Raw genomic sequence first — 26,617 nt, forward strand, 5'->3', positions numbered from 1 at the left:
TCATAACTGTTTTAAACGTTTAAAAAATCCAATGGTTTACCACTAGGGGGAGTTGATCACAAATGACCAGTGTCAGTGTAATATGTTTAGGTGAACTCGGGTCAGTTTTATTATGCAAGTTCATAAAACATTTATCCGATCTGACTAATAACACTACCATTTTGTCTACTTTTTGTTTATAGACAGATTTTATGACAAAAATGTGCATAATTAAAAGGGTAGTTAGTTTTAATGATTTGTTTGCCCCAAATAAAACTAAAAACACATTATACACTTTAAACTATGTCTTAATTAAGTTTTATATTTTTTTAAAACATTTGAATAAAAATCTTCCTATTATTTTATAAAAAAAAGTGTAAAATGTTTGGACACATCTGCTTTTACACTCTTTTGACCAGCAGGGGTCGCCAGCGTGTGTGGTGTTTCGAACTGCTTTGAAAAACTGAATCAATTTTCGAATTAATTCGTTCAATTGATTCGAAGCTTAGAAAAGTTTTGTTTCTCCCATCATGCATACACGGACATCAAACTAAATATTAAAGAGCTTTCAGTCTTTTCCATGGCACTATTTTGAGCCTTCCTGCCTTCATGACAAAAACCTCCAAAATAAAAGTGTTGACTAACTTTCATATCAAATACTATTCAATCGGAATAATGACATATTCCATCATATTTACATCTGGAACGGCATGTTTTGTTTATTTACGCTTTGTTTAATGACTTGTTTAATTGTGTCAATGCATTTTGCACAACAACTGCATAATCCTATACAATTAATGTAATTTTAAATCCATAAAGTTTATAAACAACGAAAATTACATAAGCTATAGCCACGTGATTGAGTTTAATGTGTAATAAAGATTCAAAATTTTTTTAGATAAAAATTATTAGAGGAACGGATTTTTGCACTTTACCTCATATGTGAACATGTGTCATTCCGCGTCCCCGTGAACTCTGGCGAACTTTGGCGTTGTACCAAGAAGATGAATCTAGAAATCTCTACTAATATAACTTTGAGACGGTCATATTTTAAACCATACAGTTTCTACACAGATGAGGTTAACTGCACATTACCGTACTGGGGTTTGGAAATGTTGTGAGCGTTTCTTACACGTTTTAATTCCTCAGTTGGCAAAATGCAGCAGCAACAGCAAAGAGCTTGTGAGCGCGCTCAGACGTTGATGACGTCAGCGACTGCGCTGAATGCGGGGCCTGCCGCCAGAAGTAATGTAACACTATCAAAACGGCGAAAATCTCCGAAAAGTGACAAGGATGCAGCACAGAATTAATAATATTATGCATAGTAAACAGATTAAAAGACAAATAACAGATTAATGGACGCTTCTTTGATTTTGAGGCTCAAAAAACCAAGGGGGCAACTGCCCCCTCAGTTTGAATGGGCATGACGCCTCTGGTCACAATGATGATTAAGCAGTGACTTTTCACAGCTGTGCTCCGTACAAATCTTTAAACACATCGGCAAAGACTACTTTTTGTAATCAAATGCCTTATTAATGTCATAGACATATAAAAGAGCGCTTATATAAAGAATGGCTTATATTTCCAAAAACTTGCAGCCATCGGACAGGCAAAGTGTGTACATCTGCTCAGACCATGACATGGCACTAAAAACATTTCCACATCAAAGACAGTTTTTATAAATATGGACTTTCCGTGGATTTTTGCATACACACATTTACGATCAAATCTGTGCTAAATCACAACACATAAATAGGAAAATGTTCGCGTTATTTTGTCACTTATTGGGAGTAGTTTGCTAGCTGGAGCCATTTACTTCCAGTCTTTGTGCTAAGCTAAGCTAGCAGGGGGCTGCGTCAGACAGTTACAGCACGCATGGAGATGAGAAAGGTATGTATGGACTTGTCTAACTCTGGGGGATACGGTGAATAAGCTAAATTCCTAAAATGTGGACGTGTTACTTTGGGACCAGAACCTTCACACTTTAATAACACCATAAACTTGATCGCATCATGAGCCAAAAAACCAAAAAGAGTTGATCGTCACAACGGTATGCAAGCACAAAAAAGGCATGTACCTGTCAACCCCGCACGACAAATGCATACAACACACAACGCCAAGATTGGGGTTTGTCGCAAAACATAACACTCTTATATAATTACAAACGCATTTACAGAAATTTTACACAGCATTCACAGAATCGAACTGAACAACTAGTTGTTAATGTATGTCTATCAGGGTGATGCATGTCTCTTTTCTATGCATGATGCAGGAAATCCCATGAAAAAAGATGTGAGCATTTACCTCCTTGTGTTGCTAGATCTTGTGCAAAAAAACAAAAAAAACTAAAAACAACCCATGATGAATCCACATGTTACGTCAAAAATAAAATCGAACTATTGTGACTATCTTTCCGATTTAATAACTTAATCGCTTTATGAGGCAAGGCCGAAAATATATAAGCCTCAAAATGTAAAGCCCAAAAAATACGTTGATGTGACAACACTGCAACACAGCGCTATGCGAAGCTCCATCACATTTTGAAGTTTAGTTCGAATGGCATATCACAACATGTCTTTTTGGTGTAATATTACTTTGGTCAAAAGCTTGCGACGCAGAAAGCAAGGCAGCAGAATGCTGTGTCAATCATGGCATTTGCGGGAGTGAATCTTGTTTAGCTCTCTGTGTGTATAGGACCCGGATGAAACAATAGCTATACAGTAGCTTCTATATAGACAACAACTATCTGTGTGTATTCTTTATGGCATTGTATTGATCTAAAGCATATGAGTCACTATTTGTATTTGCTTCTTATTCAGTGTTTCAAATCAATCACTACATACTACAGTACGTGATGTAGGCAGCAAGTATGCCTCTGAAAAGTCTTTCCATATAAAAACAAAACATTGCAAAGTGTATAGAGGAGATAGTCACACAAAAAATATTATCAGCAAAATGTTACACATCACGTTCAGTCTCACCGTATACCTCCTATACCGGGGACCTCTATCTGTGTGTGCAAGAGACGCCAATGACAGCGTTCACGGGAGGTCGCAGGTTATCGACGTACGATAAAAATTGCTTTCTGACAGCAGTAGCTTTATGTCTCTGATCGCCCTCTTTGACACTTCCAATTTTCTGAGATAGAATCAAGGTCTTTCCTGCTGTAAATATGGCCAGCCTGTCTGTTCACAACATCAAGGGGTTTCAGTAATGGCCCACTGCCTGGACGTCCCGCGGTTCTGCCTTGTCAACAGAAAGCTGTCAGGGACTCACAAGCTAGTGAAGGAGAGCAACCGTGTGATTAAATCGAGAGGAGGCGGCTTGAGTAAAAACTTTTCTATAGCACTAAAAATATTTTATGGCAAAATTATAACAATATTCGGAATAAATTACAATAGATGACTGCACTGCATTACATTAAAAGTATAGTTCATCAAAAAATGCAAAAAAAAAAAAAAGAAAAACACAAAGGAAGATATTTAAGCAATGTTTTATTTATTTATTTTATTTATTTATTTATTTTGAGCACCACTGACTTCCATAGTTGTGTTTTTTCCCACTATGGAAGTCAATGGTGCATCTGCTTCCTGTTTCCTTACAAATACACTGAAAAAATCTCCAGTTGCACATGATTGAATTAAGTTTTCTTAAAATTACTTTTCTTTAAAAAAAAAATTTGGATCTACATTTTCAACATGATTAAATTTTGTTTTTAAATGAAGTAAATTTTTATTAATGTTAATTTCATTTTAAGAAATCATATTTAATCACCAATGTCCAGAAGTTTTTTTCAGTGTATCTTCCTTCGCGTTCACCAGAAAAAAATAAACAGGTTTGTAACCACATGAAGGTCAGTAAATGATGACCGAATTTTTATTTTTGGGTGAACTATCCCTTTAAATCCAATCATAGCTTGTAGTGAAACCGTATAACTTGAACCCGAGTTAAACCTGAAATAAATCTCTAATTTTTCCTTCGAGTGGACCACAGACATTATGAATCTCACCGGCTCCAGTAACACTTTACAGTAAGGTTGCATTTGTTAACATTAGTTAATGCATGAACTAATAAGCAATATAGTTTTTTAGCATTTAATAATCTTAATTAACGTTAGTTAATGCAAATACAATTGTTTATGTTGTGCATTGTGCATTAACTAAAGTTAACAAATACAAACGGATTTGATTTTATTGATTTTAAATTTGTTTTAGTACGCTGAAAATAACATGAACTAAGATTAAATGCTGTAGTATTGTTCATGTTAGCTAATGCATTCACAAATACACCTGTATTGTGAAGTGTTACCAGTTTTTTCTTAAACTGAACAACAACAGGCAGAAAAAAATCAAGCACTAAATGTGACCACCAATCTTAAGTAGCACAGTTAAATTTGTAACAAAACTGTATGGGTCAAAATCGATTTATCGATTTTTCTAAATCTGTGGTAAATATATATATTTTTTTTATTATAAGTAATATGTATTGCTAATGACTTTTTTGACAACTTTATTGCTAATGACTTTTTTTCCTTTTTTTTTTGACAACTTTAAAGGTGATTTAGATTTTTGCATAGTGATATATCTGCCAAATATTGTCCTATCCTAACAAATCATAAATCAATAAAAAACTATTATTTACATTATTTATAGATTATACATAAATCTCAATTTAAACAAATTGACCCTTGACTGTTTTTGTGGTCAAATCTGCAATAATTATATACATTTCATACATTCCTGTCGCTCTTTGTTAAGGCCTTGAAAAATCATAAACATAACATATTCAAATAGATATAGCGCCAAATCATGTAAATGCAATAACTGTAATAATGTTCATTTCATGTTTTCATCTAATTTTTCAAAGTAATTTTAATTCAGCACATTTACTTTGACATGCCTATCATTTATAGCTTCAATAATTACAAACCAGATTCCCAAGTTAAAAAAACGGAAAACTGACAAAAGCATAACCAGGCCAAAACCTTTTGTTTTGGTCATGTAGCAGAACTCTATTATGGACGCATCCCTCACAATGTTTTTAGTGGTTACAGATCTGGCAACTGTAAATCATTTGTGAAATGCAAATGATAGTTATATCAATTATGCGTATACTAATAATAAAGACAGCAAAAGGTTTCAGACCTGCTACCAAACTGTAAACAACATTACAGTAAAAACTACAATTATGAATAATTATGCATCCGTGTTTGAGCGTAATATAGATGATTCAATACGGCACATAAAATATGATTTCAATCCTGGTTACATAGCAACTAGAAGTACCAGTGGCTTGCAAGAGGTCTGATGGTTCATCTCATACAAAATCACCCCATATATATATATATATATATATATATATATATATATATATATATATATATATATATATATATCTACCATAAGGGTTACTTGTATCTTGTAAATATGCAAAGCTAAAACACAGGGTTCATTTTCACACGTAAACAAATGTTTTTACAGTACAATCATCCAAAGAGGAAAAACACATCACCAGGGGCAACAAAGGGGGCAATGGACATAATGGATGTCGACAACAAAAATACTGTACTGTAAAGCAAATGGATCAGCATGGCACAAATACACAAGCGGGACAGCAAAACTACGACATCCAATATTTGAGATCACTGCTGTGAAAGCAAAGACAATCACCATAGCACTTCTGAATAAATCTCTAAGCCTCTTAGTCCAACACTTGTGAATTACATCTATTCGTTAATTTCATTAATTCACCCCAATAATTATTTCAGGTTCACGTGACATTTCATAATAATTTCCTGCAAAGCCGACTAGAAAGAGCTGTGAAATCAGATGCATCCCTCTGGTCTCATTATTTAAATGGAAATACAGTGGCCAACAATATAAATGTACCTACAATCCACTGAATCAATAAAGCAGAAATTATGACGTGATCTCCAGCAAAGCTCATGCGCACGTCTTCAATTGCAAACAATGCGAAAGAATTCAAAATGGAGATGGTACTCAATATGACCTTTAGAGAAAATGTAACAAAAAAATTGGATGTACACGCACCGGATATATTTCTACAATGAAGATTGTCTTTCCTTTTGCTATTCTGTTGAAAGAATCATTTGCATTGTATACCTCATCTCCACAACGTTCACCACAAGCATTTTCGCAAGCTTCATTACATCTCTGACCTGTATCATTCAAGAGTTCATACAGAGAACCTATGACACATTCCAGCTGCATCCCATCATTTACAAGATCCTTGCACATCAGGAGCAGCCATGTGGCAAGATGACTCTCAAGGATCAGTCATGTGTGTCTTTAATTACATCCTGAAATGGTAATTTATCTGATAAAGTGCATGATACTTCTAAAAAACTCTCTGACCCTTCGATAATCCGGTCAATGCTACCTTGAATCTCAAATGAGTCAAATATTTATCTTGGAACCGCACCAATATATTAGATCTTGCATTTCATTACTGCCTTTTTTCCTTTACACAAACATTTTATCCCAATTCATGTGACTCAGCGTTTATGGGCCTGCATGTTGGTACTGATGCAAAAACACACACAGGATAGGAAAAGACCAATGCATAGAGACTTCAGTATCCAGTAATGGAAAATTCACGCTCTTTGTCAGCCAATCAATCACCAAAGCTTAGAAACGTTTAGAAACGTTTATATTACTATACCTGAGGTAAAAGGTTTACAAAACTTTGCTTAAAAAGTCTCAAAACTCAAGTTGCCATGCACTGACCCATGTTTCCTACCCATTGGAGGGGAACAGCTAGCGGGGGGACAACACAATTTGCCTCACATCGACTGGACATTTACCTCTTGTTCCCTGCAGTGGTAATGGATTTTAGAGGGCGACGGATCATACCTCACATTCTCGGGAGCCGGAGATGGTGTAGGTACAGGGTCCTGTCCCATTGACCAGTACGTCCATGGTCTCAGAGTTTGTGGGTTTGTAGTCCACATAATATTCCTGTAGCGGAGAGCTGAGGGTCCGCTCCGTCTCTCGTGCCTTTTTCCGGCGTTTTCTCACCATGGAATGCTGCTGCAGTTGCTTCATGCTGCTGGGGTAACGCTTCCAGGAGACGTAGATCACTAGCAAGATCATGGCCACGGATAGGAAAAGGGCGACGCTGCCGGCTATTATCTTGTGAAAAGAAACATGCTCAAAGTCGTGCTCAGGGGCAGGCGGGGATGCGACCGTTGGGGAAGGAGCGGCGGGATTGTTGCGTGCTATCTTCTCGTTCGCTTTGAACATGGTGGGCAGGGGCAGACGTCCGGTTTTGGACTTAGAGTTTACAGTGGAGAACAACGGAAGGTAAGGAGTGGGGGTCGTTTTACAGAATCCATAGGTTTCAACAGCCTCGATCACTTTCTCGCCCTGAACTTCCTTTGGTCCAGCACAAATCATGGTGGTCTCCTTGTTTCCCTTAAAGTTCCTCAGCCATGCCACAAGGGGACATAAGCTGGGACTGCATTCCCAAATATTACCTGCAAGACTGATCGTAGTGAGAGAGATCCAAGCCCCTATGGCCCCCTGGGACACGTTACTTAGCTTATTGGAGTCTAGATTAAGAGTCTGCAAATTGGGCAGACACTGGAAAATGCTGGCATCCAACACTTGCAGGTCATTCCCAGAGAGATCCAGCTTTTGCAATGAGGTCCAGGTCCATGTAATTCCCTGCGTTATTGACTTTACTCGATTCCACTGCAGATACAAAGCCCGGAGATTGTTAAGCCGTGGGAAATGAGAAAAATTGATCTTTGAGAATTGGTTGTGCTCCAAGTGTAACTCGGTCAGTTTGAGGAGTCCCGCAAACGCGTTACGGGTAAGACTCCTCAGTCGATTGTAACCCAAATCGAGAAACTCTAGGTTTCGACAATCCTGAAACACGCGCATGGGAACCGTCTTGAGGGAATTCGATCTAATGTGAAGACTCAACAGTTTGCGTAAGCCTTGAAACTGATTAGGTTGCAGGACTTGCAGTTTGTTGTAGGAGAGGTCCAGATTGCGCAAGTTGGGAATCGAATGAAACGTGCTGTTTTCCAAGTGCGTAATCTTGTTAGAGCTGAGGATCAATTCCTTCAGTCTTCGAACGCCCTGAAATGCTTGTCTGTCTACCATGTTGATGTAGTTATGGTCCAAGTACAGCCAAACCAACTGACTGAGGCTGGCAAACTGACCAGGCCTAAGATTCGCCAAGCTGTTGTAACGCAGAGAGAGGCCCTGGCATCCCACCGAAACATTCTTTGGCACATCGCGAAAGGCATTCGACTCGCAATAGACTATTTTGCCATCACACCGGCAGCTTCGAGGACACGGTTTCTCTCGGACTCTGCCTTGGGAAGCCAACAGCCAGGCTTGCACAAGCAGTGGGATCATAAGCCAGCGGGATCTCACCAGGGATCCTGCACAAACACAAGAAAAATTATTTGGTCAATGCCCATCTTACAAAATGTACTAAAATGCATTTTGTATTAAGTCAAACACTGAAAATACTTTAGCTTTGTTTTTGAATATGTTTTAGTTAATACCTTATTTGTCCCGTTATACTGTTTTAATGAAGTAAGCTATCAAATTACACAGTCATTGTTTACTTTACTGTATCTTATATGCAGGTGGGAAGTATGAACTTTATTAGTGTGGCTCCGAGTCAAAATTTTATTTTCCTCCTCTTCATTTTGAAATAATGTGATTACTATGCAAATTGCTCGACTACAGCCGCATTCTTAAAAAAAAAACGTTAATGTCAATTAATTTTTCCTGTTTAATGAGTTCATGTGCTTTAATTAAAATGAAAGCAAATATACACCTTTACCTTGAAGCAACCAATAAAGCTGTACAGACAACAGAAACTTTATTCAAATAAGGCTGTTAAAAATATTCTCACGCCGCGCCAAGGTTTGTGAAATAAACAAAGTTTATGATTAACAGTCCCTAAAAGTTTATTCACAAAAAAAATGTGTGGAAAAAGCTCCCAACATAACACACTCAAGTTATCAACAATACATAAAGAAAATGCAATCACCCTGCAAAAGAAAAATACAACAATGGCACAACAAAACAAATAAGAGAATATGATGTGATTCTTGCATTTTTATGCAGTTGTTTTGTTCTTTAAAGGAAGAAGACAGCCTCAAAATCACACGAAAATCTTCTTCAATATCTATTGGGCCATCTTCCTCGGCTTAGGCAGAAATGGGGCGGAAAAGGGTGCCAGAGTTGATAAGAGCTTCAAAACAGGAAATTATTGGTTTATCTTGAGTGACCGGACCAAAGACAAAGGGTCTGAACCTTTAATCATATTATAACTATTGAGTAAATATTACAGTAATTATATAAATCTACAATGGTGAGTGCAGCATTGAGCAGAAATGCGTTTAAATCATCCGTCCCAACTACTGTTTACTGGCCTCTAGATCTAATCTAAACGTTTCGTGTAGGTCAATTGAATAAATCCAGCTAATCTAATAGTCTTGGAGACACAACGTAGGCAGAACAAGTTGTTATTTGCAGCACAATCGCTTCAGCTTTGTAAATTGACTTTGAATTATTTTCAAATGTTGAGAAACAAAGTCCTAGATCTGTTTGATAAATAAACTTAAGTCAGGTTGTTTCAACCCAAATGCTGGGGTGTTTCAACCCATGGTTGGGTAACAACTACTCAGCATTGGTTTACATATAACCCAACGGTTGGTTATGTCCAATATTCACCCAACCATTGCACATTGAAAATGCTTGGGTCATTTTAAACCCACAATGGGTAAATACTGGACAGAACACATGTTAGGTTAAAAATTACCCCATGGTAATAATAACCCAGCAGTTGAGTTAAACCAACCCAGCATTGGGTCAATTTTGAGTCAAGCAGTGTTTTCTGTCCAATATTTACCCAACATGGTTTTAAAATAACTTTAGAGTGTGATTCAATTAACCAAAAATGTTTAGAGTGTTTCTTGAAAATAACTTTGTTTTTCATTTTGCCCAGTGTAAGAATTTCAGCCTTTAAATTCATCTGGTAAATCACTTGGGAGGACCATGGCCGTCTAATTAGAAGAAGAGGGGTGGGTTAATCAATTTGTTCTCTGCAACAGCAACTACACAGAACCTTAGGCAAGATCACCAAAGTTATGCAAAGGTGTGCAAGGACACAGCTGCACACCCCAAAAGGGTTTGTATGCAAATTCTCAAAGTTTTAATTAACTCTGTGACTATATGGTCACTCTCATGCTTTACGTACAAGACCAGCAAACCCACACTCTAAAAACCGTTGGGTTATTTGTTTTACCCAATAGGTGGGTTAAACGTATTGGGTTGTTCTGTTGGGTTATTCCTAGCTTGTATTGGGTTATTTCCATAACAACCCAGAGAGTTGGGTTAAAATCGGGCTCACGTCACGCATTTTGAATTTCAACGGTTGACCGGTGCCACTGCTGAGTGCGGACAGACACGAGAGGTACGTTTTAAAATATATATCTCTGTGTAATGTTTTATTTTGCTACAAAGTGTCTTAAGCTCTAACACACAGTAAACTATCAGTCACGTTTAAATAAGTGTACAAAAACGCTGTTGTCTAGTTTTTGTCCGTTACACCTGTTCCATTCATTAACTGTTATCGATGCCAAACGCGTTTTTAAGCAATCATAAACGTAGAGAGACATTGCAATTTATTTTAATACTAAACAGCACCAACATGGTCCCTTACAAAAATGACCATTTCTTCTTTTAGTAGTATAACATTAGTTTCATGGCGTATTGATTGTCATATTGCTTTAACCATGCTTTCTGTAACAGACAATGTTGTTTTGTTTAAAGTGTAGTAAAAACCGTTGTTTAACTTTTGTAAGGGATGCAACCGGCTGCTTTTTGCTCCAAATATTTTATTTTGGCGGTCTGTGTTATAGACACAGAGCTGTAATATAAATGTGATTCTGAATGTAAATGTCTTAAGAAATGACTCGATGGCATTTTATTGTCCTCTTACTTCAGTATAATCCCTGATAAAGCGCTGCACGTCTACTACTGTATACTGTAACCCCGGTAACGGTTGAATTTGCAATTCAGCGCCATCTACTGTCAAAGTAGAGTATTTATTCAGCGTGCCAGATGTGTTTGCTTTGAGATTTAATTAATTATTCTTTTCTTTAAATGTAGACATTCTTGGAGATGTTGCATTAAAAACCTTACAAAATGGCCAGCAAGATGATTCAGCCTTCCTACAGTACCAAGAGGCAAAGCAAACATTTATTAATTTGCAACCTGTAAGTATCATTTATGACACTTGTTTTTTTTAACCTGTTTATGTGTGCATATTTACATTGTGAAAATTCTGTCTTCAGGTCAGAAAACAAACATAATTCAGTATTTGGAGGAGGAGGTATGACGAAGACCCCATGTCCTCCTATGGGATGAATTCGACTAATCACAAGCCTTTGTTATCGTGGGGAGGCATGGCCCTGGAGCAAGACCAGCAGTTGACATGTGCTTTAATTTTTTTTTTTTACATTTTATACAGAGTATCCCAAGCCTTTCACTACTGTTAAGTAGTTTCTGTAACACACAATACATTTTGTACCATGTGATGTTTCCTGAACACACTGTCACCTGCTTAAAGGGACAGTTCCCCCAAAAATGAAAATTGTCATAATTTTCTTCCTCTCCTGTCGTTACAAACCTGTACACATTTTTTTGTTCTGATGACCACAAAGGAAGATATTTTGAGTAATGTTTGAAACCAAACAGATCATGAGCCCCATTGACTGTCATAGTAGGAAAAAAGAATACTATGAAAATGAATGGGGCTCATGATCAGTTTTATTTTTTAAACATTCTTTGAAATATACCTTTGTGGTTATCAAAGTAAAGACTTATATACAGGTTTATAACAACATGAGAGGGAGAAAATGATGACAAAATGTGTGAACTATGCTTTTAAGCAGTTTTTAGTTGGATAAGATTGAGTAGATTTGTTTTGTTCTTATGTTTTTGTTTATTTATGTATGTATATATTTATGTATGTGTGTATGTATTTATGCTTCTTTACATGTATGTTTTTATACATTTAAATGCAGGTGCAAATGACTAAATGAAATTAAAGCATTATAAATGTATTTGTAAGTTTTTAATTATTTATTTATAAAGCAAATAATAGTAATAAATAATAATAATAATAACAATAATAATAATGGGGTTAAAACAGCATTGCAAAAATAACCCAACAAATTGGTTATTTCATAACCCAACTAATTGGGTAAAACTTTCTACCCAATGCATTGGGTTAAAATAACCCAACAATGGGTCGGTGCTATAGTAACCCACCATTGGGTTATTTATTGGGTTATTTTTAACCCAACTGTTTTTAGTGAGCATAAACCTCCCATTTTATTTGTTCTTCTCCGTCTATATGCATAAAGCATAATGGCTCCTGGCCTTCTCATGCTACCTGCTTTCAATTTATCATGATAAAGGATGCTAGCCGAGATGCAGTCAAATAGCGCGTGTAAACCAGCCCTTGATCGTAAAACTCATTCATCATGTTACCAGCATTAAAACACACCCACATCCTGACCTCAAAACCACAGTTGCTTCAAAACTTTTCCTGTGGTAGAAGCAATCACACTAACTGGATACCTATCGGGAAAAATCTAAATGAGATCCATTTCATATCTTAATTGTTTCTCCTAGAGTGGAATGAAATTAAATGGAGAGCAACCGAAGACTTCAGCGTTTCAGACTCGTATCCTTAACAAAAAACATCCTAGTAATTTCACTCGTCTCCTTTTGAGCTTCAATGGAGATCTCAACAATGTCTTAAACTGTGTTCAAGTTTGCCTTGTAATTTGGCCATTAATGAAAAGATGTCAGGTTGAGATCTTTACCAAAAATGGTTCTTCTATGGCACCGCTGTGAAAACCTCCTATGCATCTTTATTTTTAAAGAGTGCAAGCTATGAAAGTGCAATATCTGAGCAACACGGTTATCCTCTTGAGTAGATATATTGGAACTTTGTGTTCGCTGCGTTATGTACGTCCTCATGAAATTTTCTTTGTTTAACACAATAAACTAAACGCAGAGCCTTGCGAAAATACTGTATCAGTGTAACGCTGGCCAACTTTTCAAACCTAATCCCATCTGTGATTTGTTTCTGAGTGAGCAGGAAAAGCTTAATCCCAAAACAGCAGTGCTAATCTCACACGAAGATAATCCGACAGAAAATTGAACTACTCTGGCGCAATCCCATCTCATTCAAACAGAAGCAGAAGTCACAAAAGGGATTTCTCATCTCAAGTTTTTGGTATTCCACCTCCCATCAAACCAAATGATATTTCCATTACCCACATTTTAATTTCCCCCGACAGCCCGGGTCACATCCGAAATACCATCTTCACAGTTTAAGCAATCAAACCGGAGCAACTTCCTTTCCTGTCCATTTCTCATTCCCTGACCACGACGTCCCTCAACATTTATCTGTTTTGACAGCCTCTCCACTTTATTTCATGGGAAAGCTCCGAGGCATTTAATAAGGGGACACTTCATATGTCCAGATGTCTTTCATCTGCTGCCATACCCATGACATAAGACAGGTAGATAAAGAGGATGGGAGGGATTCGTTTTGGCTCTTATCCCTTCTGTAGTGTAATGGGAATGTTACAGTAAGCACTCGTTCTTCATGCTGTGCTATTATACCCAAGCAGACACCACAGACATGGCAATAAAACAAGCAAAATGACAGGTTAATTTGGGTAAAGATTGCACCAGAAAATTCATAAATGCTAATCCGCCAATGATCCTGTTGATTTTACAGTAAAGACTCAAATATGCAAAATTGAGATTTAATCAATCATTCTCATTTCATCTTAAGTTGCTTTATCTTTAGCCAAATTCATGAGAAGGGACTAGTTTTAAAATCTCAGCTTTAGGTATGGGATGAGATCTGACTGCGCTAAGCAAACAGCACACCTGTGAGGCACGAGAGAGAACATCCACCTACATCATCTGCTCAGAAAGCAGCCTACAGTATATCAGGACACTAAGACATCAAGCCGTTATAATAAAATGAACCGTTTGGTTCAAATGTCATATTGGTTTGGGCTTATCTCTATTGCACAATTCCTTATTTGCTTGAGGCATTTCAAAGTATGCATTTGACCAGAATTTCATTTCATTGAGCCTTCTTATGAATGGCTTTGCATGTACACTACAGTAAGCAGGGTGGCCATTGATAAAAATTGAATGGGGGTATTGTTTAAGATCTGTTTATAATTATTTATGACAGGACAACTTGACCACCTCTCTTAAGTCTTATAGGCTAAAATTCCTCAAATTTAAATAGCAAGCAATGCATGCACCAGGTAAAAACAATACATACGACCTCTGCACTCCAAACAATATGAATTTCAGCATATTTCTCAGCATAGAATTAACGTTTACTGTGAGTAAATCACAGCTTTTTACTTTTGTGAGATCATCTGCATCAAAACATCAATCAAAGTCCAGTTTTTTCTCTCTCTCTATCTTTAAAGAATGCCAGAACTGACATTAACCCCCGCATGTCCTTCACATAATGCATGTCTTACACATAACTATATACATGAAGTGTTGTATTACTATAATCAGCATTGCATTTACTGTGTCGGATGCTCTTATGCACAAGGGCACATCTAAGGCAGCACTGTATAACAACCGATGCGAGTTCAGAACCGTTTTCAACAGAAGAATCAGGACAGCAAAACAACACAGAATCAGCCTGTTGATCATACAATACATGCACAACCATAAACTGCATTATTATTTTGTAAATTCATCTTCTGTATGATGTATGCACGGGTGTGCATGTTGAAAGTTGTCGCGCAAACACCAAGGACAGCTTTAGATGCTTCGTTCTTTTCCATTAAACACATTCAAACACACTTTCATTTGAAACATTTCTTACAGCAATGTTATGTTAAGAAAGGGTCGCGCGTCTCAAGAAGCGCGCCACAGGGTTTTGGGATCTCTGATAGAGCTGATATCACCTGCCAAGTGTATCAAAACAGCAAAAATACCACTGAAAATGTATGTCGATTAATAAATATATTAACTAAGTTGAATTCACAAATGCAAACATACCCATCTCCGCGTAACTCTGATTTCCAGCAGGGTTTACAGTCCTCCGATGAGTGATTTCCGATCCCGCATGTCACCGTCTTTAAACGAAAAGAAAACCTGTCCAAACCTGCGCGGTGCAAGAGATGTTGGTAATGTTGGGAAAAACTCCTGCAACAGTACCGTTATTTCAATCCCGCAGTTGCGCCATTAAGCAGCAACATGTCCAAGTGAAAACCAGCAGTGCAAGGGCTCTTCCCAGCAAAAAAGGACATTTGCTTAGTGAGAATGTCCGAAGATGAACATTTCCGCGTGCATCACTTAAATCCTTCACAGTAAAATAGCCTCCGCGTGGTTGGAAAGTTTGGAGAGATTTGCGCAAAAGCGCTCCATAGGATATTCGTCACGGTGCGCAGCAAAAAAAGCCAACTATGGAATGGCAAAAAAAATATTTTTATGTCCTGGAGGCTTAGACGGAAAGCTGCGCGCAGAATGAGTTATGTATTCCAGATATCTGCTGATCTCTGAGAAGCTCAGGTATTGTGTTGTCTGACGCACTGTACTGTAAGCCACAATTAGCTTGCTATTCTTTCTTCGCACATCTGTCACAAAAAAAAAGGGTTTAAAGAGGAGCTAGTGTGTGTATGCGTGTTTGCACTGCGCACTGGTGCAGTCACACTATTGCCAAATCTTCTTTTACAAGTGAGATGCATCGGATTGCCCTCTTCTGGTGAGAAAGTAGCGGTATGCATTCAGATCAGTGCCAGTAAGCAGTAAGAATAAGCATTTATGAAGGCTTCTTTGAAATGACGACATAATGAATATAGAGTAATTGCAGTTACCGGGTAAAACGTGAATAATTATGCTTTCTGATTGTTAACTGTTAGATGCGTAAATGTAGAGTTAACCTCATTGGTGCGGCATTTATTTGTAGCCTAATGCTTCTTTCAAATCCTTCAATAAGACTGCTTATTGCATATGCTAAGAAATAATATCTCTAATGTAAATCTTATATTTAATAAGCAAGCTACACTTAAGAAAATGTAAAAACCACTGCATTAAATTTGAAATTTTAACATAATACGAGAATATTTTCCAAGCTAAATTGTTGACAGAATCAACTATTCTCTCTTTCAACCAAAAAATTGTTTTAAATTACAAAACAGATCAAAATTAAGATTACCTCTACTACTTTTCGTGGTGCCAATGGAGAGCTGTCGAAAAGCGCAAAGCTGGCGCGCATTTACTCTCCATGTTTACGAAAGTAAGTAGCGAAAGGCGGTAACACTTTTACAGCGTGTTTTGTCAAATCATGCCAGTCTGCAAGTTAAAATGCGTTTTCTATTCATTTCTACGGAAACAGTTCGTCTCTAGGTGGATTGTGGGATTGTCAGTGTGTCACGAAAAGCGACTCTCGTGGCCTTAGCGCACTGCAGTGTCCAAAACCGCTCACTTCACTATTCTCTATACAGCAAATAACACTTGAGTCCACTATATAGGGAAGATTGGAACGAAATTGAGTGCGCGCTTTCAGACAATGACGTTAATACCATGCGTCAGAGAGCGCTGAGGACATTTTCATAATAAACATATCACAATGTCCTGTATTAACTTCTGTGTGGCTTTATAGGTTGTAAGTTCATTATGTATATGTTGATAATAAAGACAACAAACAGCTAGTATATTTATTTATTATGTAAAAAAATAAAAAATATTTATTTAATCGTTTTTTAAGTATAAAATAATAGTAAAGAACAAACAAAAGTGTATATGAGTGATTATATTTTTGCAGGTACATTTGGTGTCCAATTTTCTATTTTTTTTTTTGCTTTATGCAACTGGTACATTTACAAATATTTCTTACACAAGATGTTAAAGGCCATAACAAAATATTATATTTTCTGTAAAAAGTGTCTTATATAGCTGAAAATAGATTATAGTTTTGCGTATGTCTCCAACCTTTTTGTGAACAAGGGCTACCACAATGGATAAAACAATCTGGAGGGCTACTTTTTGATATAGTCTACTCAAAACTTATTTTACCTGTTGGTTTTATTTTATTTTACTTGTTGATTGTTTTAGTATTGTTTAAAATGTTAACATGCATAAACCAAGCTGAGCTAATATAACAAATATAATAAATATTACAATTGAGACTCTTAATAGAATGTGCTTTGGTGGGCACCTGGGCACGTGCACCATGTTGGAGACCCCTGGCCTACCGCGTCGCTTTTCATATACTTCTGCGTCGTCTTCTGTGTCAACGTGCAATTATATATGCAGACTGCCAGTAGGCGGTATCCACACGTGTGAGCAATGAAACAGCCAAAGAAGAAGCAGGTTGGCCAGTAAACCCACAAACGAAGAAGCAGCAGCTTGTTGTGTATGTTTTGAGTAGATCGTCTGTTGGATCGGACCACACGGGCCAGCCGTGAGCCTTGGCCGCCCATGACACTGTTGCTGGTTCACCGATTTTTCTTCCTTGGACCACTTTTGATAGGTACTGACCACTGCAGACCGGGAACACCCCACAAGAACTTGTTTTGGAGATGCTAGTCGTCTAGCAAATTTTGGGAAGGCTGGCCTGTGTGGTCCGATGCAATGGTCAAGCTACTGTAGCTGAAATTGCTGAAAAGTGAATGCTGGTTTTGATAGGAGTCCATGCCTCGACGGGTCAGGGCTGTTTTGTTGGCAAAAGGGGGACCTACTCAATAATAAACAGGTGGTCATAATGTTATGGCTGATTGGTGTATAACTTGTACCGAAATTATAATGTTGTTATGGCCTGTAACCATTTGAAAAATGCAGAATAATAATGCCTTTGGACACCAAATATACCTGCAATTTTATAATCACATAATCATACATTATATTTTAATCATTATAATCATACAATATTTTCTTGGAGGTTTTCTGTAAGTCCAATGTACACTCAAAATCAGAGTGCATTCTGGGTAAAAAGATTAAATGAATCTAGGGATTGAAATTGTAAATGGCCAACACCGAATATAGTGCACTAAAGAAGGTAGGGGCCGGTTTCGGGGAAAGCTTTATAAATTTCGAAAGTATGATGCACATGCAGGCTTGATGACAAAATATATGTTACAGTATTTGTCTGATTTGATTGGATCAGTAATTTTAGATTGACACTAGCTTTGTGCTGTTTATACAGGGATGCATCAGTTTAAACAGATGAAAACTATTTCCAAACAAACACTAAAGCAACAACATCAGCAAAACTGTGCAGATGGTCTCGATTCCCACTTATTGCCCAGGTGTAAAGTACAAAATAGATATCCAACAATCATACATTATTAAAACAACAAAGCGAAATAAAATTCAAGTGATACTGAAACAGCATCTACTATAATAGTTCCCTGGAGTGTTTATTGGTTTGCTTTACATAAGCAGTCCAAAACTGTTTGTAGGCTTTAATTTTACAGCATCCCACCCACCTTTATGAGTGAGCACATAAATAAACACAAGTTCGAAGAGCATACGACGTCCTAATATAAGGGTCAACAACATTATTTCCAAATTGGCTTCCTCTATCTGGTCCGTACAGTCCGTCTAATTAGAGATAATGGACACTCGAGCTCATATCTGTAATACGCTGCAGTTGGTTTCTGACAATACAGCTGGGAAGCACCGATCCATTCTGTCACTCTCCAGCCGTGTGGGGAAAGCTGTCTGTTGCTATTGTGAAAACAGATGATCAAGGACAATAAGACAACAGCAGGTTCATGCATCTATGAAGTAGATTGTTTGTGTTGTTTGTGCATAAAGGCCGATCTCTATTGTGATGCAGACTTGGACACACTGCAAGGATGCATAAAAGCAAATGAAAACCAATATTAAATCTTGATGTTTTAACAGTGCATGTTATTCAAGAGAAAAACACAATGGCCTGGATTCACAGACAGGGCTTAGCTAAAGCTAGGACTAGGCCTTAGTTAAATGAAAATGTTTAAGCATCTTTAATAAACATGCCTTAGAAAAAGACATTACCGGTGTGCAAACAAATTAATGGCACTTTTAAGATCTGTATGTGCAAGTTATTTTCAGTTGAGACAGCTCAAACATCTGTCTTAGTCTAGGACTAGGTTTAAGCCCTGTCTGTGAAACCAGGGCAATGTTTGTTTTAGCCATTTCTAATTTACTTGTCTTGTTCTACTCCGAAATGTCACATTCATTGTGTTCAGACTTGCTTTACTTAATGGCATCAGACTGTAAAAACAAATTTTTCTTGTAATTGAAAGTTTATATTTTTAAGAGAATAAGTGCACGATTACTTTAGTTAACTTAACAACCTGTAAGTAACTACTGTATGAAAGATTGCTAATACACTGGTCAACTTTTTTTGCAAAATATATGTTCCCCAGCATTTCCCCCAGTTTGTAGCCCATCATGTGTGGTTTGTAATTTCAAAATATGTGTTCTGTGCGTCGAGTGATCCTGTGTGCATCACGTGTCTTGTCAAAATAAGTGCCTGCTGCAGACGCGTCTAAAGGGTTTATGATAAAAGAGACGCTTGTGTTTGCCAGATACTCGCATAATCTCATGCGTAATCAGATTTTACTGTTAAGGGAGTGTCTTTTGTGTATTTTGTGAACGTGAGCGTCTCTTTTATCATAAACGGGTTTGACGCGTGTGCAGCAGGCACTTATTTTGACAAAACACGTGATGCACATGGTTCACATGATGCAACAAACGCATATTTTGAAAACACGAGCAACACACATGACACTCCGAACACATATTTTGCGCCCCTCGGAAGAGCAGTCACGAGCTGCCACTGCTAATATGTACCATTTCAACGCAGGCTCACGACAAGTCATGTTATAGTAACGAAAATTTTGATTAATTAATTTGTGTTTGCTGATACAAATTTCCGCTGTTTTTCGTGTCTCTGGAGACGAATGTCTTTTTCGTCCTTCCCAGTACGAATTTCTATGGCTTTTCGTGTCTGTGTCACGACTTTCTTTATCGTGTCATTTAATTTTTTTTTCTCATCGTTTTTTCCTATTTTTAAATCATTGTTGCTAGGGGTTTAGGGGTTAGGGTTAAATTCGGGTTTGCATTAGGATGTAATTTTATGCATTGGTTTTTACATGTTTTCGTCAGCTTTTAAAATAATTCCACCTGGAGTTGGGGTTTGGATTAGGAAGTCGCAGAAAGTGATTCTAACCCAAACCCCAAGCGACAATGGTCAAAAATAAAAAACAACAATGAGAAAACAAAATACAAAAGGACACGATAAAGAAAGTCATGGCACAGACACGAAAAGCACTGATAGAAATTCATGCTGGGAAGGATGAAAAAGACATTTGTCTTCAGAGACACGAAAAATAGCGGCAGTTCGTGTCAGCAAACACAAAATTTACTAAAACACGACTTGCCGTGAGACTGGGTTGACCATTTAGGTACAGATATGTATACATTTGGTACCAGCATGCAGTGGCGTGTTTACCCACCACGCAAACCACGCAATTGCATGGGGCCCCGCGGGCTTGGGGGGCCCCTACTAGCCACAAGGTGTGCGAAAGTATGTTATGTTTATTCAGACCCAAATCTAAGGTACGGATAAAGCAGGCGCAAGCGAGAGATGTGCGAGTATGTACGTAGAAAAATATTTGCGCGCATCCTTGTGAGGGCACATATAGGCTACTTCATGAGCAAAACTCTACGGGAAAGCGCACCTCTGCTTAGCATGCACAAATCCAGCCACACAAGTGCTGGAATGAGCGCTCGCTCGAATCTCTCTGTGCTCTTGTAACTGCACAACATTCACTCAATGGTCAAGTTTACTTTAAAGACTTTGGGCTTCACACCTGTGATTGGTGGTTTGGTTTGATCAGTGACACGCATCTTTTGTTCCACGCTCGTAGAGGTATAAACGTGATAAAGACACGCAGGGGTTTAAATCACATCGAAAATACATAAATCATATTCTGTATCTCATCATTGTCATTAAAATCTCATATATGCTTGTTGTATCTCACAGTAAGTTTGTTTTTGCAATATAAACATGAGAGTTAAGTGATTCCCATCCATAAATTCAAGCAATAACCAACTTACAATGTTGTTTGCTGGTGTTTGTTAGTTCACTTTGTTAGATCAGTCTGAATCATGTATCATATATACTGAATATTATTGTTGTACAATTCAAATAAAAAACCTTGGGCAATGCTGGTGCATGGGGGGCCCCGGTTCTTGGGCTTTGCTTAGGGCCCCCAAAATGGTAAACACGCCACTGCCAGCATGTACCTTTGATATATGTATCTTTGAGCTCTCTTTGATACCAACATATACCTATGAGGTACTATTATGAACTCTTTAGGTGCAAAGCTGTACTTTTAGAAAGGGTACACCCCCAGTAACAGCTGGGGTACATATTTTGATCATTGTTTCTGACAGTGTAGCTGTCACTGGGGCAATACCCTTTAAAAAAGGTCCTAATATGTACAATTTACTGTAGGTACAGATATGTACCTCTGAAGAATTAATATGAACTCTTTATGTGTACTTTTTTTTAAAAGATTAACGCCCCAGTGACAGCTAGGGACTATTTTTTCTGGCAGTGTACCAGCCACAAATAAATAAATAAAATAAAAAACTCAATTAGTCAGAAACTTATAAACATATAATATGAAGAAAATAAGCAGGTTTAGATTATTCAGAGCAAACTTGGTTGAACCTTGAGGTATGAGAGTTAAGTAATGAAGCTTATTCATGCAGCAAAACCTGGCTCGGTTTCCCAAGTGATAATTGTATTTGAAAAGATATGCCAGTGACATCAATCGCATGTATGCCTCTTCAAATATTGCCATTTCATTATCTCTGCCTTTATTTAGCTGAAGAAAAGAAGATATAAATAAATAATACAAAGATTCAAGTTTGTTAAATCTAGCCAGTGGGAGAACATTGCATTAGCAGCAGAAAAGGTCATGGGTTCATGATCTCACAAAGTTCCGTGGGATAGTCACAGAATTTTTTGCTCATTTTTCCGTGGCATTCTCACGGATCTCCGCATATTTCCGTGGCCCTGCCACGGACTTTCTTTTCCGTGGCATTCTCACGGATTGGTTACTCAACTGCTTTTTCCTATTTTCAAACCATTGTCGCTTCGGTTTAGGGTTAGATTTGGTGTTTGTGTTAGTAAGTCACTTTAAGTATTGGTTTATACAATTTTTTCTGATGTATTCTTTTATATTTTCTAAACTTTAATCAATTGTTGCCTGGTGTTGGGGTTAGAGTTGGGTTTGGGTAGGGATGTCATTTTATGTAAATCTAACCCTAAACCGAAGTGACAATGGTAAGAAAATAAGACAAAACAGTTGAATAACCAATCCATGAGAATGCCACAGAAAAGAAAGTCCGTGGCAGGGCCACAGAAATATGCGGAGATCCGTGAGAATGCCACAAAAAAATGAGCAAAAAATTCGTAAAATTCGTAAGATCAGGTTGGTTCGATTCCAGGGAACACACATACCTGTAATGCCCTTTTGGATAAAAGCATCTGCCAAATGCATATATGGAAATGTAGCCAATGAGACACGGTCCTGTTACAGATAAATCTTGTCAATCATGTTTATGTAATAAAATCTTTTGATTTGATGGACAGAATGTTTTTATTACAGACATCTTGTGTAATTATGAATCAGATTTTTTGATTAAATCTTTACTCGGACTAATTCAGCTCAACTCTAAACAGCTTTCTGCTGTCAATGTCACTGCAAAGCCGCCAAGGTTACATCAGAAAATGGAATTCACTCGATGGCGAAACTAATTAACCTTTTTGTACTAATAAGGATGTTTGTTAAACTGCATCCCCAGCCACGCAAAACACAAGTGTAGGAAAGCTTTACTCATTAACAAACATGGTAAAGACAAGTAAACATACAGACTAACTGTAATGCGCTACAAATGAGGCACTAAAATCAAATCGCTTTGAAAAATGTGTTTCCTTTCAGCTTCTTGCTCAAGTCTTTCCATTTAAATTCATTTTGCTGTCAGTTCAATGGTCTTAACAAAAGAGACGCTGTGGAGGTCAGTCATCAATTTCTTTTTGTATCTTAAATGCACAAAAAAGCCATACGTTGTTAAACGGGATCTTATTATCTATGCTATTTTCTGAGCGGACGAGACATTGTTACAATGAACGTACAACCGAATGCTTTCAGGCTAAAAGGGAAAACCTTGTTTGTTAAGCAGGACGTCTGAGACTTCAGACAGAATGAGATCACTTCACTGTGGTTAAAGTTGTTCGGTTCTCACTTTAGTCATTTGTTGTTTGTTGAATTAGCAAACCATTTGTTTCAGACTCAAGGACTACATGAAAGAACATCGATAACATTTGTTTTTTTAAAGGTCCAAAATGAAACCAGCACGCAAAACTCATTCTGGACCAAACAAACCCGTTTTTGTCCAGATGTGTTATCTGTGTTTGTATCTGCCTGACAAGTAAATGCCAAAATGCGGTTCTGCACAGCAGGCACCAGATCCAGCATGGCAGCCATTTAACGTTCGCAGTCGCACCCTCCCCTTCATACCAACTGTCAGAAAGAGGCACGCGAGCCGTGAAGAAGCATTGAGAATAAGCGAAGTGTTTGCGCGGGTTGAAATGAATGTGCTCAGCTGTCAGAGTGCACGGCTCCGTCAGGGACCTCTGGGTAAAATGCTTTACTGGCCCCCAAAATGCCTTCCCCCTGCTGTCAGTCCTCGTCCATCGCGTCTGCTACAGGGACTGACATCTCACAAACACTAACAAGTGAACGATGGCATGCACAACATTGTGTCAATGCTGTGAAAACTGTTAGGCCGCAAACGCTCAACACCTACACTTCTATTGAGGGAACTTTTATGGATTTTATCGTTTTAATCTTGAACCAAACATTCGATTTTAAAATATAAAAATCATAATTTAAATGATGCATTTTTAAAAATAACAATATTTGACAAAAAAAATTATACTTATTGTTTTACATATAATGAAAATCAGACTTTTTCCACATTTAAGGTAAGCTTTAATTAAGTCCCAAGGTGCTTCTATCAACCTAGAAAATGTGAAAAAGATCACAACAACTTAGTTTTGGTAAACCATTAACTGAAGCATATGAAAAATAGGTCATTGAAATTTGGCTGCCCCTGTGCCATGTGCAATCTCGTGGCAATTTGTACGTATTTTACAATGTGGCGAATTCATATGAATTTGTACGACCACATTCGCATATTTTTGTATGTTTTGCCTTTGCCCTGAGACGGGGTTAGGGGTGGGGTTTTGTTATTGGTTTAAGATTTTGCACAATTACCTTTGTATAAATTCATAGCCAACTTGCAAAATATGTACAATTCTCGTGAGATGGGGCTGAAATATCACTTGTAAAAGTAAACGTTTGTAATACTTTACTATAAGGTTGTATTAATAAACATTAGTAAATGCATTAACTAACATGAACAAACAATGAACAATATAGTTTCTTAGCATGTATAAATTCTTGTTCATGTTAGTTAATGTCAATACAGTTATTCATGTTAGTTCATGGTGCATTTATTAATGCAAACAGTTACAACACTTGATTTTATACATGTATTAGTGCAGAGGTTCCCAATCTTTTTCACTTCAAGGACCCCAAGTTTCCCACAACAATATTTGAAGGCCCCCCACTCACTAATTGTTTTCCAAATAAAATCTACCAGAGCTTGGAATGACTTGACACATGTATATTTGCTACTAAAATAGACACAATAAATAAGAAAAATCTTGATTTTTGCCTGTTTAAGCTTACTTTAAAGCTTGTTTTGTCCAATTTGTAATAATTTTAAGTCAAGTTGAGGCCCCCTTGGAAATCTGCTGAGGCCCCCCTGTGGGCCCCGGCCTCCTTGTTCTGGTTGGGAAACACTGTATTAGTAAATACCGAAATTAACATGAACTACACTGCAAAAAAAGGATTTTCAAGAAAAAAAATCGTAATATTTTTGTCTTGTTTTCAGTAAAAATATCTAAAAATTCTTAAATTACGATGCTTTTTCTTGACGAGCAAAACGACCCAAAAAAATAAGTCTAGTTTTTAGACCAAAAATATCAAATCTAAGTGATTTTGTGCATAAAACAAGCAAAAAAATCTGCCAATGAGGTAGGCAAAAAAAAAAACAAATCGTGAAAATTTTTCGTAAACACTAAATTCAAGGAAAAATTTGCTTACCCCATTGGCAGATTTATTTGCTTGTTTTATGCACAAAATCACTTAAATTCGATATTTTTGGTCTAAAAACTAGACTTATTTTCTTGGGTCGTTTTGCTCATTGAGAAAAGCATCTTAATTTAAGAATGTTTAGATATTTTTACTGAAAACAAGACAAAAATACTAAGAATTTTTTTCTTGAAAATAATTTTTTTATGGATTAACGGAATGCGGAATTAACGGAATGAAACACCTTTTATAAACAGGTATGTGTCTCTCTCGTCCACTGATGAGCCGATCCTCCAAAACGCATCTAAAAATTTTCCCCGCCATTGACGAGTTATCTTGTCAATAAAGAGAAAATGCTGCCCTGCCAATGATGCTTTCCTGTGAGTTTTTACGATAATCTGTAATTCCGCTATTATCCACTAGATGGTGATCTGTCCCAATTTATAAAAAACAGAAGCAAAACTAACTTTATTCACTTTTAACTCTGTGTTTTGATAATCGTTCTGAATCTGATCTCTAAAAGAATTTCTTATCAAACATCCAATTATTTCAGCTTTTTGCTCAAAATTGTGTCTTTTTTTAAGAAACCACATATTTAAAATGTTATAAAAAGAGAACAAATGAAGATAGGATGAAACTTTTTTACCGTTTTATTTTGTTTGTTTGAAAGCAGAGGGTCTGTTCTTTTATTTGAAATTTTTGTATGTTTTATAGAAGAAATTTTTCCTGAAAGGAATTTTGTGAAAATTACAAAAAATGCTGGCGGGCAACTTAAAAAAAAAAAAGGCCAGGAATGAGTTAATACCAGGTAAACAGGGTCTAGAATCATATCCCACTATTTTTATTTATTGGAGAAATAACTGGTCAGTCTGCCAAGCCGACTATTTGTACTTATTTGGATTTATTTGTTTCCAATCTCTGAGCATTTATGTACTCGAGTCCATATAAACGTAATGGAAGATGTGAATTACACACTGCATACTTTCACCTTTAATAACCCTTTGTTTCACAGTGCTTGCTTACACCCATCTTATTTTACAATTATCACTTCATTGAAAGATGATCGCAGTGTTTTCTCTGTCAGTCTGTCAGTATGTAAGCACATCCACTGCCCTGTATATCTGCTGGAAGATGTTCACTACATCTCAGTCTACATGCATCATTAGTCTTAGCCTGTGACAACTATCTGTGTAAAACAGGACACCATATATCAACTCCAGAGTATAAGGATGTTAATGCCAAAACCTTATATCTATAGCATATATTGTACCAGTATAACTGGCCTTGCTGATAGATGGTGTAACTGAACCTTTCTGGGGCTAATCCTTCTCCAGTGATCTCCATTCAAGAGTTGCA

General features: G+C 37.2%; 1 protein-coding gene and 1 long non-coding RNA gene across 2 annotated transcripts in view; one reads left to right on the forward strand and one right to left on the reverse strand.

The window, feature by feature from the left end:
• Window positions 1-11,774, forward strand: part of LOC135730343 (uncharacterized) — a 72,248-nt gene extending 60,474 nt beyond the window's left edge. Inside the window, exons 2-4 of the long non-coding RNA XR_010525952.2 lie at window positions 10,280-10,440; window positions 11,139-11,245; window positions 11,324-11,774. This is a non-coding gene — a long non-coding RNA (uncharacterized lncRNA). The remainder of the gene's footprint in view (window positions 1-10,279; window positions 10,441-11,138; window positions 11,246-11,323) is intronic.
• Window positions 6,808-15,735, reverse strand: LOC135730341 (leucine-rich repeat transmembrane neuronal protein 4). The gene is made up of 2 exons (XM_065248227.2): window positions 15,093-15,735; window positions 6,808-8,392 (listed from the first exon to the last, which is right to left on the reverse strand). Exons 1-2 carry the CDS (start codon window positions 15,094-15,096, stop codon window positions 6,846-6,848), a joined length of 1,551 nt encoding a protein of 516 aa, XP_065104299.1. The 5' UTR covers window positions 15,097-15,735; the 3' UTR covers window positions 6,808-6,845.
• Between the last annotated feature and the right edge of the window lie 10,882 nt (window positions 15,736-26,617).

Source organism: Paramisgurnus dabryanus, chromosome 11 (genome assembly GCF_030506205.2).
Source record: "Paramisgurnus dabryanus chromosome 11, PD_genome_1.1, whole genome shotgun sequence".
Taxonomy (NCBI): Eukaryota; Metazoa; Chordata; class Actinopteri; order Cypriniformes; family Cobitidae; genus Paramisgurnus; species Paramisgurnus dabryanus.